The sequence below is a fragment of the Microcaecilia unicolor genome, chromosome 6, assembly GCF_901765095.1.
Source record: "Microcaecilia unicolor chromosome 6, aMicUni1.1, whole genome shotgun sequence".
In the NCBI taxonomy this organism is placed as follows: domain Eukaryota; kingdom Metazoa; phylum Chordata; class Amphibia; order Gymnophiona; family Siphonopidae; genus Microcaecilia; species Microcaecilia unicolor.
The window spans coordinates 103,341,227-103,363,193 of record NC_044036.1 but is presented as its reverse complement, the minus strand read 5'-3'; the positions used below and the strand labels follow the sequence as shown (position 1 = coordinate 103,363,193).

The following is a 21,967-nucleotide window of genomic DNA, read 5'->3' as shown; positions in this document are numbered from 1 at the left end:
CCAGGAGAAAAATATCTCTGCACGAATATGAAGCTGTTGTGAAAAGGGGGGGGGGGGGTGTTATATGGCCTAATCTTGGGTTAGCTCTATTCACCACTATCGTTTGAGTGCAATTCAGTGAAAAATGTTTTAAACAATTAGATAATTCTAACCAAAAATAAACAAACAAAAATCCCTTTCCCCATAATTTATAGCACAAATAGTTTTAAGAAATCAGTGCTCCTTTGATGCTGCTTCAGAACAGCACATCCCATACCATGTAAAATGAGTTTATCTTGTTGGGCAGACTGGATGGACCGTACAGGTCTTTATCTGTTGTCATTTACTATGTTACTCTTTGGGGTTCTACATGGAATGTTGCTACTAATTGGGATTCCGGAATCTTTTAACTCTTTAGGATTCCAGAATCTTCAGAACTTTTAGTACAAGAACAGTGCTGGGCAGACTTCTACACTCTGTGCCCTGAGAATGGCAAGGACAAATCAAACTCGCGTATATATAAAGTATCACATACCATATATTTATTTATTTATTACATTTGTACCCCGCTCTTTCCCACATACAGACTGGATGGACTGTACAGGTCTTTATCTGCCGTAATTTACTATGTTACTACCGTGTTTCCCCGAAAATAAGACACTGTCTTATATTAATTTTGCCCCCCCAAAATGCACTAGGTCTTATTTTCAGGGGCTGTCTTATTTTTCGGGGAAACATCAGGGTTGGATCAGGGTTGGCCTGCCCGCCCTCCGTCGCTCCCGGAACTAACCTTAAACGCCTCCTTTCACCTTCACAGCAAGCAGCAGCAGGGCAGGCCACTCCTTCCTTCCGTGTCCCGCCCTCGCCTGACGTAACGTCCGCGAGGGCGGGGCACGGAAGGAAGGAGAGGTCTGCCCTGCTGCTGCTTGCTGCGAAGGTGAAAGGAGGCATTAAAGGTTAGTTCCGGGAGCGACGGAGAGGGGGGGCCCGGCGACCTTGGGTGGGGGGGGGGGGGCGGCCTTGTCCGGCTCTCGGCGGCCCTGCTTTCAAATAAAATTTGCTAGGTCTTACTTTCGGGGGAGGCCTTATATCTACCAATTCAGGAAAACCTCTACTAGGTCTTATTTTCGAGGGATGTCTTACTTTCGGGGAAACAGGGTATGTTAATATAATATGCAGTGGCGTAGGAAGGGGGGGCAGTGGGGTGGTCCGCCCCGGGTGCACGCCGCTGGGGGGGGGGGGTGTCGGCTCCGCTGGTTCACTGCTCTCTCTGCCCAGGAACAGGTTACTTCCTGTTCCGGGGCAGAGAGAGCAGGGAACAAGCGGAGCCGATGCAGCTCCTAGCAACGTGCAGTCGGGGCGGATTGGCCCTCCCCACTTTCCGCTGTAAGTATGCGCTCCGGAGGGGGGGCGCTCCAGAGGGGGGAGGGTGTGCCTTGCGGAGGGGGGTGCGCAGCGGCGACCCGCCCCGGGTGTCAGCTGCCCTCGCTATGGCACTGATAACATATGCTAGGGTGTCGCTATAACTAGTTCCTCCAAAGGACACATTGATTACAACTTAGAACAAATCACTACTCTACCTATGAAAGTTATTCCGTTATTATACTTCCTCTATATACATCCGTATGCTGCACAAGCTGGCATGTTTGAAAATATAAGTGAGATTTAAAAATGCTACCAACAATAAAGAACGACAATGTGGAAGCAGCAGGTCATAGGTTTGTTTGCTTTGTTTTGAGTGTACACCGAACGACGGCTACGCGGGGAAGGGGAAACATAGTGCAACCTAAATGGATTCAACGTTTTGACGTCATGCCGCCTCCTGTTCTCAATCAACTATCCTTGGCTCGTTTCTTCTTCGTTGTGGGTGTACCAAGATGGCGGATGCGCGGGGTCCTTCATCTTTTGAACGTCATGCCATATTCGCTTCTTAATCTAATATCTAATCTCCTTGGTGGTGGTGGTGGGGACACTTTTAAGAATAACACCACTGATGTGACAAAATTAAAAAAAAAAAAAAAAACAGCGTGTGGAGCGATGTGTGCGGTAAACGACTAGCAGAAATTAGGAATTGTAATCGCTGACTGTGGAAAGAGAAGATTGCTGGGGTAATGTAAGCCCGGAGGACAACTGAAAGAGGACTCACAAGAAAGCAGGGGACGGTGTAAAAGCCAGATCTGCGGGATCCCCGGGATCTTCCAGATCCAAAGCAGCAGGAGAAAAAAAAAGTCCTGCAACTTGTGTTCCCAATGAAATTGGGGACAGGACGCTATTGACCCCGATTTTGAACGAATACAGTCTCCAAAAATCGGGGACGTCTCTTAACCTTATGTTTGTGCCACGGTCCCTGAAAATAAGCCGGCCTGCCACCGAAGAGGAGACAGGCTGCGCGACAAAGAAATGCAAAACTTCTCCCGTCCAGGACAGCGGGGACTCGGTAACGCAAGATGCGCCGTCGGCCTCCTCTTCCAGCGTTGTCCCGGCTGTAGCCGAGCCGGACGGACAGAACTCCAGCGCCCTAGCCGAAGAACCAGTGAAAGCATTCAGCAAGGCGCAGCGTTGGCCGGAGCCAGGGGAGCCCGTGTGTGCCGAGTGCGGCCGCTATGGAGAGTACATCTGTGACGAGTCAGAGCAGGATGTGTGCAGCCTGGAGTGTAAAGGTCGCTGCCTGCTGCGATTCCGAGGGGAGACTGCGGTAACGGAGCATGAGCCGGCCCGTTGCGACTACATCGAAGCCCCTTTCATTCAGAGCCTCCGGGAGGAGCAGATCGCCAGTCTCAGAGAACAGCTGGGAATCGTTGTCCAGGGTCCAGGAGTCTGCAGGCCCATCCTAGAGTTTGAACATTGCGCTTTCCCAGAAACGTTAAACTCCAATTTACGTAAAGCAGGGTATGAAATTCCAACCCCTGTCCAGATGCAGATGATCCCAGTGGGGCTTATGGGCAGAGATGTTGTGGCCAGCGCTGACACGGGATCTGGCAAAACTGCAGCTTTTTTGCTTCCAGTCATCGTTAGATCCTTGCAAGAGGTATGTCATCCAAAATGGGAGGGATGGAAAGACTTACGAAGTTCCTTAGGTTACAATGGAACTTCGTAAGTCTAAGTGCTTTACGCCTCATTATTTCTTAATTCTTTATATAATTTATAGATCTTAACTTTTTGTTACATATGAAAACTAGTGCTTGAAAGAATGGAATTGATGTTTTTAAAACTCAAGCATTTTGTCTTAAAATAGAAATTAAACTGGTCAAGTATGCAGTACCTGACATCTTTGGCAAATCTTCAGCTGTGTTCTCCCACCAAGCTCAATTGTGCCCCCATCCCCTGTATCTCCCCTACCCCTCTGTAGACCAGCATCCAGTGGCATAGCTAGGACTGGATGGTGCCCCCATAATGCCAACTCTCCTAAGGTAGTGGGTGGGGACTGGGGGGGGGGGGGGAGGAGGAAGAATCCTTTAAGAGTTCTAGTTGGAGAATGACATGGGGTCAAAGTTTGGCCCCATCCCCTTCCCATCCCATCCCCACAGGCTCTGTTTCCGTTCCCATCCCCACAGGTTCTGTCCACATTTGCGGACGCCTTGAACACTATGATTTTATATTTAAATTGTTTTTATTAAAGTGTAAAAAGGAACAATAGGCTGTGCAACTGTTGTTTATAAATTACAAATAGAAAACAATAATAACAGTGATCAACTATAATAACCCCCACCGCTCTCTAGCTTTCCAACTCCATCAATAGCTGACTTCTACTACCCCAAGGAATCCTAATCCACCCTGTTAAAACTTCCAGGGGTACAAAATACATCCCATTTTGTATGCCCTAGCAGGGGAGTAATATGCCCTATGAAGCACTGTTATGATTTTTTAATTTGTGGATGATTAAGTGATCAACAATTTCAGAATTCAGTGTAGCTCTCCAGTCTTCCACAGTCCTTCCTGCAGTAGAAGATGTCTTCTCAGAAGATGTGCTGGTAGCAGGAATGTACAGGATCCCCCATGCAAATGTTGCCAGTTGTGGCCAGCATGTTTGCTTATTTTTCCAAAAATCAAAATATATTTGTCTGCAACGCTCAAACATAAATAATGGTCCAGTTCATTAACAAGCTTAAAAGTAGAGAAACATGGGGACAAAGTTTGTCCCCATCCGCACATGCTCTGCCCTTGCCCCGTCTCCGCGTGCTTTGTCCCTGTGTCATTCTCTAGTTTTAGTAAACAAATCCTGCAAGAAGCAAACACGTTCCAGACCTACATATAGAAAACCTGTCACAGTAATAGACATAGAAGCTGAAATGCAAGATATCAGAGATGTAAATATGTAAGTTTTGGGAAATGTGCAATTAATAAATTCAGAAAAACAGGGGGGGGGGAGGCAAATCATGTTCAGAAGGTAGGGAGGGAGACAAGACAAAGCACACATTTTTGGCTTCCACCAAAACCTGGCAGATAAAGGATATTAGGCCAGTTTCGGCACTGTAACCAAAACTAAAATTTGGTCAGTCCCTAACCTGAAATAAGCAGTTTGTGCACAAAAAACTGCACATTTGTCTGAATTAAATCAGTTCTGCAAAGAAGATTGGGCTAAGATTATTCAGTAGCGACGTGAAAGGCTGATATCAAATGATAGTGTTTGGTTGCAGTTACACCGAACAACATGGTTATTGTTTCTGTAATGAGATTGGGTGTTTCTTATAGATTTTTGGATGCTGATCTTAGAAATTATAGCAACATTTTTCTATAATGTATGGTTTTACAGAAATTTACAGAAGTTTGTAATGCTACATGTGCGTCAACACAACATCACTAGTAAATGAACACCAGCTAGGGGGGAAGGTGACTTTTTCACATCACTGTACATACTAGTAGCCATTAGAAAAGCTATATGGTTCAGTCACTAGGTTTCACAATAGAATTTGTAACTAAGAAAACAAATAACTTCTGAATCACAAAGAGCCAGATGAGCTAGGTGTATGGCGGTGGGGCAGGGGAGTGCATGGTGGAAAGTGTGGAACATTTTCTAATCACGCTGCACATGTGTGTTTATGACTAGGAGAGGAATGGGGAGGGGAGTTTGAAAGAAGCAATTCCCTAACGGCTATATTTCAGTGTATCTTTTTTTGTTGTTGAGGCAGCTTGTGCTGTTTCTTCCATATATATGAATTGAGCCAATATTTGGGGACTTTTTCTTTGAAATCATCGGTGCAGAGTGGAGTCGCAGCCTAATGGTTAGAGCAGGGGGACTGAAAACCAGGGAAGCCAAGTTCAAATTTGATCCCATTCTATTAAGTTTTCACAAGGTTTGGAAAGAATGAAGAAAGCTGAAAGCAGACTCATAGTTGAAGATTTTCTCATTCTCTGCCTGCAAGAACTGTGAGTTGATATGTAGAAGTCTTACTACAGCGATGTGTCCACATAAAATCTTATTTTTACTTTAAAAATAATTCAAAGAATTTCTATTGAAAAAAATACTTTTGCACTAATATTTTCTTTTCTTTTTTTAGAATGAAACTCCAACTGCTCTTATTCTGACTCCAACACGAGAATTAGCCATTCAGATAGAGCAGCAGACTAAAGAGCTGATTTCAGGTCTGCCATGTATGAGGACAGCACTTCTAGTTGGGGGTATGCCTTTACCGCCTCAGCTGCATCGCTTAAAACAACATGTGCAGGTAAAGTGGGTTTCAGTTGAAAGGTGACTGATGGGCAGTACTGACACACAAAGGCGTAGAAAATGTTTTGGAAAACTTGGGTGCCTAACCAAACTTTTAGGAGGTAGGGCACAAAAAAATCATCATAGCTTTATATTTTATTTTATTGTTTAGAATTTGGTCCATTTTACTCCATTTTTGTATATTTTCTCTTTAACTTTCTTTGCCTGTCATTCCCACCAGCCTTTTCATCACCATCTCTTGTAGCCCTTCTTCTTGGCCAATGCAGGGGATGAACCTAGCAGCTTCTGTCCTTTATGGTATTAGAAGTTGTTGTCCTGCCTGACTGTTCATCTTGGGCTCTAATGGCAGCTTGTCCAGTCCTTTTCCCACCATCAGTTCTAGCTACTGTTCTGTCTAGTGCTTCTGCCTCTTCCTCCCAAATCCATAAAGTGGGGAGCCTAGTTCTTTCTCTCTTGAACCCCAGTGGCAACTTTTCTGCCAAAGACTCATCACCTTTCCTTCCATGTAATGACTGTAGTTCTGATCCAACTTGGGGATAACACACCCTACCTCAGCTCTTGGAGTCTGCGGTCTGTACAAGGGAATAAGACACAACACCACCGAATATACAGGAAAATGTGCTAAAGCTTTAGGGAAGCAGTCTCACAGCTTCCCAGTGTAGCAGCTTTGCTTGACTTTTGAATTCCCTTCTCATCATCTGGCTTTGTATTAGCAATAATCAACATGACAGCACATTCCATTACATGATCATAAATTTAGTAAACAATATCTAATTTTGTTTCCTCACACATTGCCTGTAACATTTACATCACACCTTCTTTGGCTAGACTACAAACACATTTCCTCCCTTATGCCTGGTTTCATGTCTAGTCTCAAAGTCCAGTATAGTACATTTAGTTTCAGATAATAGATAATATTCACAGCTCATTCTCTCCAAGGTTATCTCTCTCATAATCAGAAGAACCTAACAATTCTTTATATGACTGATACAAACTCTCCACTTCCCCTTGGTCCTTTTTGGACCTAACCATTTTTCTTCATATGACTGACACAAATTCTCCGCTTCTCCTTAATCTCCTACTGGACCCCTTACACAGTAACAGATGTGAAAATGTAGACACCCAGACAACCTGGCACCTGGAATTTTGTAACCTTTTGTATGTACATTCAGCATTTCATTCATTTGAATACCAGACTGTTTTAGAGAGAATTACAGTTTAGGGAGGGAAGTTATTAACATGGACTACCGTTAAGGTGGGTTAGTTTATTGTTAACCTCCGTTATTAATAACTAGTCTCACTGCATAAAATGGGACCTGTGGTAAAATAACCCATCTTAACGGTAGCCCACATAGATAACTGCCCCCCTTAGGAGCGCTGCTATTAAGACAAAACAATACAATAAAATATGTGTATTCCTCTGCAAACCTATCAGGCTCTACGTAGATAATAAAAAGAATGCTATCCAGTTCAGCTGAATTACAAGTCTCATAATAGAAATTTGTGAAAAAATTTGCTAAACAAAAAGTGTTTTCAAAAGTTTCCCAAATCTCAAATACAGTAGCACAGTTCACACAGACACCTCTAAGAGGACAGTTGGATTCAGATTTGTAAACCATTATTGGGGCCTCCATATGTTCTTCTCCCTGGTAACTCATATCCTTCCCTCTCAGTAAGAAACAGGGTACTATCTCCCTGACAATGTAATACTTCCAGCAAATATTTCTTAAAGATATCCAAGGGGAGCATGCTGGTCACTTTTGGGACAGTTCAAAGTTAAAATATCTCACAAAATTTTCCATCTGCTCTGTTTTACAGTGAATTACTATTTTATCTTGAACTAAGGCATTGCTCACACTTTTAATGTTCTGTTCTTTTACCAAAACCTTCAATCTCTGCTGCTGTTTCTTTGAGGAGATTCTTTTATCTATGTCAGCACTCCCACAGGAATGAATTTCCAAAGAACATTTACATAAAGAGGCATCCAGCTTAATCGGTAATCTTCAGGTTTATTGACGAGTCATTGTCAAAATATTTTTATGGGCCGTCCCTTTCCTGTAGTCTGCATAAATGAAAGATCTTGGGGGCAGGGCTGGAAAATCCCTAAGTTCCAAACTTTGGTAGCATCTTTGGGGAGAATTATACCTGTGGCTGAGCCCAGCATTGAGGAGATCCACAGCAGCTGGCAAAGAAAGAGTGGAGGGAAGAGAGAGCAGCTAGGGAAGTGGGGAGGGGGAGCTTAGAGAATCAAGTGTGGGGATGGTGCAGGAAGCAATATAAACATAATAAAGAGCAAAATAAAGAATAATACATAAGAGAGAAAACAAATGAGTTTAAAAAAACTTTTCCTTGGTTCTTAAAGAGTTAGGTTGGTCCCCAGATTTTGAAAAATATTTTTCCATCTCTGCTTTGGGGTCATACATTTATTAGATAAAACATTCAAATTCTCTCAGACCATTCAAATTTTTTGTGGTAGTGGAAATGATAGTCAATGCCTTGCAGCCTGATTTTTAGACACCTCTTTTACTTTATCAGCATTACTTTAGGTGTAGGTTATCTAATCAGTATTCATTAACAGTTGTTTTTTCTTAATGCTATGTTTGTTTGTGTGTGTTTTTTTATAAGGTTATAATAGCAACACCAGGAAGACTCCTAGAAATTGTGAGACAAGACTGTATTCAACTCCAGGGTATTAAAATTGTAGTCGTGGATGAAGTAAGTGTGTGTGTTTTTTTTTTTTTTTTGCATTATTCTGCTCCTTAGGATTCTAGTTTGGTCATAAACCGCATCCTTTGGACTGTGGTTCCATGAACTTTAATTTTCAGGGATCTTTCTCCTTTATATCTTGTTATAATCCCACTTTCCCCTCCATTGTGACAAACAGCCCTTGGTTGGGGTCACAGCTCCCTCTAGAATCTGAACAATATGGACCTTGCTTCTGTCTCCTTGGTATCATCACAGCATCCACAGAGGCATGGAGAGCAGAAGCCAGGTTTGGGAATCAAACCCAGGTCTTTTCATAGCAACGCAGTTTGTAGCACTTACCACTGAGGCTCCCCCCACCCCCCCCAACACCAGGCCAGTCTAAACAAGTTGGTCCTTGAAATGAAAACAAAAACTGTTTACTGGGGGGGGGGAGGGAAGCAGAGATATGCTTTCCTTATGTAATTTATGAAGAACTGATATTTAGATGTCATATTGAAAATGCCCCTCTAAGTCCAGCTTTGGACATTTTGCTCAAAATGTTCAGACTCCAAATAGTAAATATAGAGATTTTCGAAAAGTCTATCTTTTTTTTTTTTTCTGAAAATGGCCACTTGCTAGATGTTTTTATGCTCTGTGTTTATCATTTTGGTCCATTAAAAAAAAAGTTCAAGTAAAAAAATGCACAAAATCAAGCCACTGGGATATGTGCATGTTTGTGTGTGTGTGGGGGGGGGGGGGGGCAGCATTCTTAGTACATTGGCCACACAGACGTCCCAGCAGATCAGTGAATTAACCTAGGGGCACTGCAGTGGACGTCGCATAAAGGTCCCAGGTACACATCTCACCACTGCTCACTTATATTGTAAGTGAGCCCTCTAAAACCCACCAAAAACCTACTGTACTCAACTATACACCACCATATGTGGCTGCGAGTGTCGCCTATTTAGGTACAGCAGTGTTTTGGAGGGCTCACACTCCACCACAAATGTAGATTATTGGCCTGGGTCATGTTCTCCATAGTGCACTGCACTGACCACTAGGCTACTCCAGGGACCTGCTTGCTGTACTAATAGGACTGGCTATAACATCTGAGGCTGTCATACAGACTGATATGTACTGTTTGTTTTACATCTTTGGGATTGGGAGGGGGTCATTGACCACTAGGGGAATAAGGGGAGGCCATTTCTTTATTCCTACCATTGTAATTTGGTCATTTAGGGCACTTTTCTGTGTCTTAGTCATTATTAAAACAGGTCTAGCTCAAAACGTGTTAGTTTTAGTCCTGCACGTTTTCATTTTGTTCCATTATGGCTGAAAAACAACAAGGTCTTTGACACGTCCCCTTGAGATTTGGACGCACTGCAAATGAACAGCATAGAAAAACGTCTGGAATATGGGTTTTGAAAATACCGATTTGGACATTTTGGTGAGGAAAAGGTCCAAATGCTGCTGTACGCCACTTTTGAAATGTTTTTTGAAAATGAGCCCCTTACCAGAACTACACAGCTACTTATATAAAAGCATCTTAGGAAACAAAAGATTTCTTGAAGGACTTCTGCTTTAGTTGTTTGACTAGGTATATGACACTTGAGTCAGCCTAGAGCAGCCTTTTGATTGCTTAAGAGAAAAGAAAACCTGTATTCTAGGTCCAAACTCAACTTTGGTTAAAATAAATACTGCCTTAAAAAGCTCTGCTTTCTTCATCAGGCCTTTTGGCAGAACTTCTTAGTCAGATGTATATATGACTTATAAACTTGATTTGTGTGTGGCCTTGCTCAGTTCTGTTACATTAAATTTTGGTTCATAGTATAGCACAGTTTTGCAAGTTAATGTTTACAAATTAATAGTATTTCTGTTGCATGAAATATTAAATGTACTGAATTTTTTTTGCAACCTTCATGACCTGGCTGACTGCCGTTATGGTTTATTAAGTTTAATATACTGCCATTTCATGAAGTCATAGCAAGGCAGTTTGCAGTTCAGTTAAACTAGTAAAAAATAGAGTCACACAATCAGTTTAAGAATAGCATGGGTTAATGGATGTAACAAAACCTTTTTCTATCTGCTGTTTCTCTATTTAGAGTTTTGTAGCATTTGGAACACACATACCTCTGATTTCTTACATGGCTGTTTTTGTTCTTCAGGCTGACACCATGCTAAAGATGGGTTTCCAGCAGCAGGTTTTGGATGTGTTAGAAAACACACCAGAGGACCGACAGACAATACTGGTGTCTGCCACAATTCCAGCAGGCATTGCACAGTTTGCTGATCAGCTTTTGCAGAATCCTGTCAAAATAACTGTTGGGGAAAAAAATGTGCCCTGTGCCAGTGTTCGGCAAATTGTCTTGTGGGTAGAAGAGCCATCCAAAAAGAAGAAATTATTTGAAATCGTAAATGTAGGTCATTGTTCATAATTTTTTTTCCAGATGCAAAGTGTATTCCGAGGTTCCTTCCTTTGCACAGATCATAAAATTAATTTTATCTTCATTGCCTATTTTAGTATTTTTCAAGGACAGCAAATATGCTACTTAAGTTTTGTAGAGACTTTGTGAAAGTTATCAGGAGTGGAAAGCAAGTTTCCTCTCTTTCTTTAGATTCTCTGAATTTACCTATTTTGCAGAGTGTATTATTGTTTTAGATTTTGAAAGAAATTTTAAGAGATGAAAACACAGCAGTCAGTGTGCCTGACAACTTGGATTTGGGCAGTTTTGGTGTTGGATTCCTTCCCTCAGTGGTTGTGAACTTAGCTTCCTCAGTCCTTGGCCAAGAACGTATTAATAATAGTTCTGTTAAATTGAGTGTAAAGGAAGCTATAAAGTAACTGAGCAAAGGTATTTTTGTTAGGCTAATGAATGTTTTGTGTTGTGAGCTTTAGGACCTGCTGAAGTCCTTTGCTCAAGCAGCTGCTGTTTCTTCTTTGAAGTGGCTTAATACCATATTCCATTTCTTGTAGGAAAATTAAAAAAAAAAAAAAAAGTTGATCATAATGAAGCATTTGCAAGTGTTTTCAGTCTGCTAGTCAGTCCCAGTAATATAGCAGAATGGGTACAACGTTTTGAAATGGCCTTTTTTCCATTCTCAGGATAAGAAGCTCTTCCACCCCCCTGTTTTGGTGTTTGTGGAGTGTAGACTAGGAGCTGACCTTCTCAGTGATGCAGTGCAGAAAATTACTGGACTCCAAAGCATTGCTATGCATTCTGATAAATCACAGAGTGAAAGAACCAAGATTTTACAGGTTTGTATATTGTGAAACTAAGGAGATTTGTGATCCTGTGGTGTATATTAAATGTGTGTTTAAATTCCAGCTTCTCTGCCATGATTTTTAAATACATTATGGTTTTTACTTATTAAGGTGCACTAAGGTTTTCACTTTACCATACATTGGTAGCCAGAATGAATACGCAGTGACTGTAAAAGCTCTGCATTAGCTGTTCTGGATGTTCCCAATCTTTTTGGAGGGCCAGCAACGCAGAGAAAACTTTGCTGCCTAACATAAACATCATGGCAGATAGTACACAAACCCCCAAATTCTATGTAGCACGCCTAGCTTTCCGCACAGAAATCCAGGCTGTAACTTAATTGACTTAACCATCCTATCAGCATTGTTAATAGCACTTAACAAGTAATAATAAGTATTAATTACAATGTACACGTTCAAATCCCTGAGCGTATTCTGTAATGCAGTGCACCTAAATTTTAATGTATGCAGGCAAAAAGGGGCGTGGTTATGGGCGGGGAAATAGACATTTTGTGCTTGTTCCCAAATTTACGCATGTTTTTATAGAATGACCCAGTGCGCATAAATCTGCGTGCAGGGATTTACACCAGGTTTTCGTTGGTGTAAATAGCAGCATGTAGTTTTAGTCACCGTGAGGTCCGCCTAAGCATGTTCTATATACCACGCGTAATCTAAGCATTTCTTATATAATACGCCTTGGTGGAAATGTTTACTGCACAGATTTTTTAGGCGCCATTATATAGAATCGCCCCCAGTGCAGGTAGTTATGCATATGGCATTAACATTGAACAGTTATCTGTAACTCTGTAATCATGAAGTTCTGTAAAAAAAAAAAAGCAACAACACATGGACGTCATGCCTTTAAATATTAAACTTTTTTTTGCAGGTAAAGGTTAGGTGATTATGGTTCTTTGGAGTTTTGTGTGACTGTAAGGACTTGGCTGTTTTCTTTGACTGCAGTTTCTTTTTGTATAGGCTGCTGCCATAGGCAATTGCCTAGTCTTGCCTAGTGGTTGAGCCAGTTCTGCATTAGGAGTTTGAAAACAGATGTTATGCTCTAATAAGACTTGTTTTCCTACTTTGTTAATTGGCAATGTATAGTTTTCATTTTCTAGAATGACATTTCAATTCAAAGTAGATTACTACTATTACTACTATTTAGCATTTCTATAGCGCTACCAAACAAACATTAATCTGGACTGATTACACCTTCTGAGCTGAAGTAAATGTCCATGGCTGCTTCTTAGTTGTGATTGTAGGTTTGTTAGGGTAATTTTATAAAGGCACGTAAGCGCTCATGCATCTTTATAAAAGGAGGCTTGAAATAGACCTGCCTTTGGGAATGCATCTGTACAAAATACCTATTAGGACTCAGTCTTGTCGACATGTGTACTTCTTTACATGCTGAAAAAGCTTTGTAATATTATCTCCATATGTGGAAGTGACTCGGAGCCAGAGGTTAGTTTGTTTCTAAATGATAAATAGTCAACTTCATGGTGAAGTTCAACCAGTAAAGAATTCCAGAGTGGTGGCAACGTGCTTGACGAAGCCCTCTCTCCTAAATGGATGGCAGATATATGCAGACTTTTGCTTGGGATTTGATGCTATGTTAAAAGAATGCTATATTAGATACTCTCTAAGATAGTTTAGCACTCACCGCACTTTGGTCAAATGGTTAAAAGTTAGAAATCAGGTGGTTGTAAAATACTAACTGGGAGCCAACAAAGACCCTCAAAAGCCATGGGGGAATGCTAACTTGCAGTTTATGATCTGTTGGGCTGCTACATTTTGGACTCTTGGCAGATTAAAATTTTAAATGTTGTTGTTGTTTTTTTGTTTTTAATAGTCCAGACATAGTGTCCATAATCTTTATCACACTGGAGTTTCTGAGAAAGAAATGTAGTAGTTTCATAAGCATAGTTTATGGAATAGTATTTTTGCCGTGAAGGAGAAAAGTTTGGGTACTTGTACTTATTCGTGGATTGCCTTTTTATTACTGAGCAAGCGCACTGATCACTAGTTTGTTGGCAAGAAAACCTCCAGATGCCAGAAGAAAGAGGGTAAGAAAAAAAATGAAGAAATAAATCTGCTTGCTTTTCTAATTGACAGGGGCTGCTTCAAGGGGATTATGATGTTGTGGTCAGCACAGGAGTCCTTGGACGAGGACTAGACTTGATCAATGTCAAACTGGTTGTGAATTTTGATATGCCTTCCAGCATGGATGAATATGTACATCAGGTATGGATCATAATAACATTACACAAAGACTTTGGTATGTTTTACTCAAATAAATCTATGCTGGCTTTACAAGGTCTCTGTAGACAGCATGGGGAATGCAGACATACTTTGAGATGATGTCATCTGATGAAGCCCGAGTGCCCAGAACTCTCCTCAGGTCAGAGAAGTCTGACAAAAGTTGACCCGTCTGGGTGGGGGATTCCTACACTGCCTCATAATTCCTCTTTGTTTCCAGACTTCTACATCTGGCGGATGTACTACAGCTCTTCTTAGCACCTCCTCTTACCTCAGAGCTATTTTTAGCTTGGCTCAGTTTTTACTTTCTGTTTTCAAAACCCCCAGTGTCATGGTTTCACTTGCGCATTCTTTTTCTTTCTTTTTTTTTTTTAAATCTTTATTAATAAATTCAATTTTCACTACAAAGTGTAAATATGCAATCGGCATTATTTTACAAATGAAATTCAAATACAATTAAGTAATGGAAAGAAAAATTCTTAACAGCCTATTTGTCCACAAACAAAGAAATCGGGTTCCAAGAATTCAAAAATTCTAAGAGAAATTAAAGAATATTTTAGCGGTTGCTACCTCGGGTTGTCGACCCTAGCCTGCTTTTTAGGGAGGGCATACAACATTCACATCGGCTCTAGCATCAAGAAATTCTTTAAACTGTTTTGGGTCTACAAACTGAAACTGTTTACCCTCAAGCAATACATTACAGATACAAGGAAATCGTAATACAAAGTTTACTCCCAGTGCCAACGCTCTAGGGCGCTGCTCCAAAAAAGCCCTGCGCCTTACTTGTGTGGGCCTCGAGAGATCTGGAAAAATTCGAACCTTTGAGCCCAAAAACAAGTTTTCTAAATGTCTTAAGGAAAGTCTTAAAACAGCATTGCGATCAGGCTCCAGTACAAAAGTGATCAGCATAGTTGACCTCTGTGTAATTATTTCCAGTGAACTTTCCAGGAAGGAAGTAAGATTCATTCCATCCCCCACTACTGGGGGGTTTCCATCAGTCCCCTTCGGGTTCCAGATATAATAGGCTCGTGTAATGGGAGTTAGTGAGTCTTTATCCATTCCAAGAATGTCAACCATATATTTTTTTACCATTTCCATAGGAGAAATTAAAGGAGATTTGGGGAAATTTAGAAACCTAAGGTTAAGTTTCCTAACCTGGTTCTCCAGGTATTCCATTCGCTTGTGCATGAAATTATTATCTTTAACCAATGCAGTTTCCAAATTCCCCATTTCTTGAAGCTCAGCATTCACTTTATCTAATTTCAAAGATTGCTGTGCAGTCACTTGCGCTTGGAGCAACGCAGCTTCAGACAAAACTTTAATATCACCAGTGTTTTCTTTCAATGTGTTCTGCATAGAAACCTGAATGCCATAAACCATGTCCCACAGTGACTCAAGTGTCACTATTGCTGGTCTAACCACGCCACTAAAGACTGGGAGAGATTGAGGTTGAGCCTCAGCTCGAGATAATTTTGAAACAATGTCTTGAGGTAGTACCTGTAAAGCTGATTGAATTAGCTGCTCTCGTTCATGAGATCCACTCTCTGTAGCTGCAAACCTTCCCTCAAGCAGGTTCGGTTGAGCCACTTCGGCTTCCGTCGCTGTTCGGGCTGCAAACAACTCTCTCCCAGGCTGAGGCGGAGCAATACGATCCACAGGGCTCAAGGAAGCCCCGTTAGGACTCTCGATCGACAGCGATACGTCGAGAGTTGCAGTGGGGGTCGAAGTTCCCCGAGGCCCTGGTTGTTGCTTTGAAAATTGCAAGGTCGTCTGCTTCAACGTTGGGATGGTCTCAGGAACCGAGGGATGTTCCTTAACCTTTCCCCTCCGCTTCCCCATCTGGAAAAACGAGGCAGCAGAAGCACCAACGGAGCTGAAAACCTAAGCTACCTCAGGAGCAAACACAGGTGCGTCCGCTTACAACGCCATCTTGGAATGTGCGCATTCTTTTTCATTGCTGACATGGCTGTGTAATTGACATCTGCCTCTCCTGTGTTGCCCAGACTTCCTTTCCGGCAACTCACAGCAGCACTTCAAATCCTAAAGTAAAATCTGCCACACAGCAAGCCAACATCTTGCCTGTTGTGGCTGGGGGCTGTGGTATCTATCGGAAAGGCAACAATCCATATTGTTCTGCAGCACCTCACCACCATGGGCACTGACTTGTGGGGTACCGCAAGGATTGATACTATCACTTATTCTGTTCAATATCTACCTTAAGCCACTAGTTGAGCTGATTCGGTCAATGGATACTCAGTTCTACATCTGCGCAGATGACGTGCAGCTACTCATACCCATTGAACCTGACTTTCCCACAGCCCTGAATAAACTGACTACCTGTTTAACAGCAATTCAAGAATGGGCTAAAAACAACAAACTTTGCCTGAACCCAGGTAAAACAGAGCTTCTATAGGTCCCTAACACAAGTGGACACATACCCAACATAAAAATCTCTTTTGGGAAGTACAAACTCCCCTGATCCTCCAGATCCAAGCAACCTTCATGAGCTGCTTCCATCATTTGCAGCAACTATGCTGCCTCTCTCCTTACACTGAGAAGGCAAATCTTAGCGGGGTTTAAAAAAGGTTTGGACAGCTTCCTAAAGGGAAAGTCCATTGACCATTATTAAAATGACTTGGAGAAAATCCACTGCTTTATTTCCGGGATAAGCAGCATAAAATCTGTTTACTGTTCTGGGATCTTGCCAGGTGCTTGTGACCTGGATTGGCCACTGTTGGAAACAGGATGCTGGGCTTGATGGACCTTTGGTCTGTCCCGGTGTGGCAATACTTATGTACTTATGAATGGTTGTGCATGCTGTAATATTATCAGGACTGCATTACTGTAATATACACTACACTGGTCTGACTACAAAGGGTTTCCACCAGCTCCAATTGATTCAGAATGCTGCAGTAAGACTAATAGAAGGTTGTAAGTGATGTGATTACATCACACCATTAAAAAAAAATTTCACTGGCTACCAGTATAATACAGGGCTAAATTTAAAACTCTGTGTCTGATCTTCAGTATGTGAAAGATGGCCGCTACCTAGAGGGCATGGGAGCAGCTAGCTCCGACGACTGTGACTGGGAATCGACTCGGAACGGGCTGTGTGACACCTGGGCGGGCACGGTGCTCAGCAGACCGACGGCCGCTGCCTGATCCAAGCTGAGGACCAACCAAAGGCCGAATGGAGGACTAACCTGAAGGCCGAATGGAGTACTCCACGGTGTCGAGGCATCTCGGGGTCAGCTCCTCTGGACGGAGCTGCACCATACTGCTGCACCGAGACTGATGTGGTCGGACGGGCCGGAGAGAGCCGCAGAGTGATGACGCGGCTCCCTCCCTGTCTTGGAACAACGCTACCCTGCCAGGCCTCGGCGCCCACTCGCGCCTCAGCATCATCGAGAGGAGCGCCGGCCGATTGGACGCCCGCCCAAGTCGACAAGGTGAGGAAGAGAGCGGTGCACGTGGCACAGAGCCGGGGAGGACAGACAGGAGAAGCAATTTCTGCAGCGATCCCGAGGCGAGGCGGGGGACCAGACCAGCTCACGTGCTGTCCGTTAAAATGTTTTATTATGTATTGTGTTGACATTGGAATGTAGCATAATATGCAGTACCTTGTATTGTTGTTTGAATATGTATTGCCTATGTTTGACATTCTTGCTGTACACTACCTTGAGTGAGTTTCTTGCTATCATTAAAGCCAGTAGAGTCGGCGATCTACAGGATTTAGTTTGCTATCTCCCATATGCACACAACAGAGTACTCCTCCATACTCAACCCCAAATTCCTGCCTAAAGTGGTTTCTTAAATCAAGCAATAGCTCTGCCAATGTTTTTTTCACCACCTCACCTGTCACAAGCAGAATCTTCCTGGCATACCCTGGATTTTAGCTGTGCTGTACTTTTATTATCTCCACTGAATGAAAGGCTTGCGGAAATCATCATCATTTTTTGTTACTTACAATCTCAAAAACCCTGGCTTACCAGCTTCCAAGCAGTCTTTATCTACCTGTGTGTCAGAATGCATTGCCTTTTGTTATGCGCTTGAAGGACTTCATCTTCTGAGGCGTATTGTCCCCTATCAAATTTGTGCTAAAGCTGCTTCAATAGCAAACCTCCGTTTAGCATCTGCGGGAGACATTTGCAAAGCAGCAACCTGGGCATCCACCCATACTTTTACTACACAAATTTTCCATTCAAGATGCAGCTTTTGGCCAAGCACTCCCTTGCAGCAACTTCACATATTAACTCATACTTTTTCCCTTCCTTTCTTTCCTCTACCCTTTCTCATTACAGGCCACTAAGTTAAGAATAATTTTGAAGTGGCCCTTAGCTTGGGACTCATGTCTGAGTGTCCCTGCATTCCCCATGGTGTCTACAGAGAAAGCAAAGTTGCTTATATGTAACAGGTTCTCCATAGACAACAGGGGAATGCAGCCATACTCCCCTTCCCCCGTCTCCTCAAAAGTCAAACAGTTGGACAAGTAAGAATGGTTAGTGCACATTAGCTTGGGTATCGACTAGAGAGGAGGAGGGGCTGTGAGGCAGCACAGAAATCGCCCATTTAGGCTCAGTGAAGACTCCTTTATTCAGACTTCTCTGAGCTGCAGGAGAGCTCTGGGCACTCGGGCGCCATCGGAGGATGTCACCTCAGAGTATGGCTGCATTCCCTTATTGTCTACGGAGAACTTCTGTTACAGATAAGCAACTTTGCCTTCTATGCAGTCAGCCAAGTTCTTTAGAATTTTGTTTTGTTTTTAAAATAGGATTTTATTTGCATGGATGATGCTTTTGTGGTAGTTATGAAGGATTGTACTAATATAGAATGATGCAAATAAATGTTATTAAGGGAGACACTGCAGAATAAATTTTTTTAATTTATTCTTTACGGTGTTCAATTTTGCAAATTCTACCTAAGTTTAGTCTCTTCCAGCTCATCCTTACTTAATACCTTCCCATTTTCTCCTGCCTCATTTTATTTTATTTTTATTAATTTTTTGTTGATGATCAAGGCAACATTCGTTACAATCTATAGCAAAGTTATCCAACAGATTATGTACAAGCATGTCATAAATCCAAAATACAGCTTGTCATCATAAATTTTCTATTTTCTCCCCCCCCCCCCCCCCCCCCCCCCCCCCCCCCCCGTTCAAACCCAATATCACAGTACAGCCTGGGGAGTTATCTTGGAGTCACAGTATGCTTACATAGGTCCACACCTTTCCTTTTTTGCATTCCCCATTCCATCTGCGTACCAACCCTTCCAGATCTCCCCTTCTCCCTCTTCAATAACCTCCCCACCCCTCTACCCCCCCTCCCTCCCTCTCTACGGTGTTACCCATTCAAAATTCTGCTACGGGCTGTTGGGGTCAGCGTGTCCCAAAATGGAGACCAACATTGAAGCAGGCGGTCCCCCTTTTGGGAGGCCAGAACTTCCACCTCTCTCCGCTCTATGGCACTCAAGGAAATCATTAAGGATCTCCATCTTTGCAATGTGGGTGGGTCTGACGAGATCCAGACCAGAAGGATCGTCTTCTTTCCCATAGTAACTGTTCTCCGAATTAATGCTAACATGCCTTTCTTGCGACAACCCCTCACCTGATAGGTATCAAATAGTAGGGCGGGGGCCGGGTGCCACTCAGTCCCACAGATAGTTGACACAAATGCGCAAAGCCGTCCTGCCTCATTTTATATATATGAACTGAATATTGCAAAGATATTTTATAGTGGAGACCTCAGGAACCCCTTCCAGTGCTACTCATGATCCCTTCTGCAAAAGTTTTGAAGAGAGTATTATTTGGCAGATCTGCACATCTCAGACTGTAGATGCATTCAAGGAACAAGAACCTGTCAAATGAAGGATCTGTTTGTGTTGCCAGGTCCTCACTGTAACAGTGCAGTACAGAATAGATGTGCTCAGGGCAGTAAACCTCTTATTACTTTTGATTTCATATTCTACTTTACTAATACTATACAATATATATGGTGTATTGTGAACTTGTGCATGTCACTGAATTTGCCTGTGTCTGTTCACCCACTTCTTTGGACCCTTTACTGTTTTTTAGTGAAATTTGAGCAAGCTGATGAGTTTGAATACAGGGTGACAATCCATAGAAGTGCCATATTTAATGGACTTAACTGTTCGAAATGTTTGTAGTGCTTGCTGCTTTTTAAAAATAGTTACGAACAATTATGCCCCTCCCTCCAAATCAGAAACCATCACAAATGAAAATTGTGATGTATTATCTAATTCCTTATCCTATTAAATTAATTTCAGTAGACCATAATATACACAAGCAATCCATCCCTTCCAAAAAAAGACTACCAAAGGCTCAAATACTGTATTAGCAGAATTACTGAGCATAGCAGTGATTATTAATCATTGCCCCAATATAATTATCCATATATTCTGTACAAGCACCCAAACTAAAAAAAAAAATTAAAAAATAGTTTGCGACTTTAAATCCCACTCTTTAAAAATATAGAACATGTGAGCTGAATCTTATGTCATACAAACATGGTCTGTGTTTGAAATATCTTACTTGAAGTCTCTTATTTAGTCGATGTACAGTAAGATATCAAAAAGAAGCAACAGTTAATTCATTACTGCAATCGTTGGATTCTCCATCACCATTATGCTAAGCGATTCTGCTATCAATAAGTGGTACTGTATTTGAGTACCTTGTTTGTATTTTGGGAGAGATTAATTGGTTGTGTACATTCTGGTCAATTTAAATTAATTGGATAAAAAAAATTAAGACATTAACACTCCACAGTTTTTGTGTTCAGTTTATGTAGATTTGAACAGAAACATCAGTGACTGGGTGTATAATGTTAAAGAAAATATAACAGCTTTTTGTATTTCAGGTTGGAAGAGCAGGAAGGTTGGGACACAGTGGAACCGCAATTACATTTGTGAACAAAAACAACAGGAAGCTTTTCTGGGATATTGTAAAACGAGTCCAACCAACAGGCTCCCTTCTTCCACCACAACTGCTAAATTCCCCTTACGTCCATGAACAGCAAAAGAAAGAGGCAAAAACTAAGCATTCGCACAATGCCCTGGTAACAGGGGATAATCTCATGGCCATTATCAAGAGACATGACAAAAGTGCTTCTCACAAGTGACATGTTCTAATTTATACTGTATGTTACAGTTCTCAAATTTAGAAAGTATATTTCAAAACTTTATTGTGGAATTAAATTTGCATTTTTGCTTTTTGAACTTGGAAGCTTCATTTTGTAATGTGATTGGATACTGGTTTTAATGTACTTCTGGCAGAAGTAAAGTCTTTCTCATTCCATGAGCGAATGAACTGCTTACAAGCCAGAGCCTAAAACTTGAGTAATTTTAAGGTATGTGCAGAAAAGTGCCTCCTTTCTGGAAGTCTGTGCAGCCTCCATTTTATCCCCATCTCACTATATTTGTTTGGCTTTTGCTCAAACCTTTTCAGTAGTAGCTCAAGGTCATGTTACATTTTAGATATAGTAGACATTACAGATGGCTTAGTATCTAAGGGCTGCATGCATGAACATTTGTTAATATGATTTAATGCAGGCCTCATTATTGGAATTGGGACATATTTAATAATATACATAAATAAAATTTGATTTGCATGAATATGTTTACACACATCATTAAATTTAGCACTGGCTTTGTACATGGGCACATCACTTCATCTTTCATTGCCTCAAGTTCACGAGGAGCATACTTAGGGATTTGAACAATGGCTTCTCTGCTTTTCAGTCCACCATGCTAGCTCTCAGGGCTGGCGTAAGGGTGTGGCAAACAAGGCAGTTGCTCTGGGCCCCTCTATCATAGGAGTCCCAAACCTGCCACAAGCCAAAGGAGCCATAGGCTGAAGGCCAGCTTTTGACCCCCTCCCGGGTTTCTGAGGAGGTGTAGCCTAGTTGTTAGTGCAGCAGCCAGAGAACCTGGGGAACTGGGTTCAATGCCCACTGCAGCTCCTTGTGACTCTGGGCAAGTCACTTAACTCTCCATTGCACAAGGTACATAATAAGTACCTATATATAATATGTAAACTGCATTGATTGTAACCACAGAGAGGCGGTCTATATCATGTCCCATCTCCTTTCCCTGGGCCCCCGAATGTCTAA

The 21,967-nt window shown here is 42.0% G+C and overlaps 1 protein-coding gene across 1 annotated transcript; it reads left to right on the top strand.

Moving 5' to 3' along the window:
• The first annotated feature begins 1,836 nt into the window (after positions 1-1,836).
• Positions 1,837-21,074, top strand: LOC115471790 (probable ATP-dependent RNA helicase DDX59). The gene is made up of 7 exons (XM_030205624.1): positions 1,837-3,007; positions 5,478-5,645; positions 8,273-8,362; positions 10,498-10,749; positions 11,436-11,588; positions 13,701-13,829; positions 20,717-21,074. Exons 1-7 carry the CDS (start codon positions 2,309-2,311, stop codon positions 20,975-20,977), a joined length of 1,752 nt encoding a protein of 583 aa, XP_030061484.1. The 5' UTR covers positions 1,837-2,308; the 3' UTR covers positions 20,978-21,074.
• The last annotated feature ends 893 nt before the right edge of the window (positions 21,075-21,967 follow it).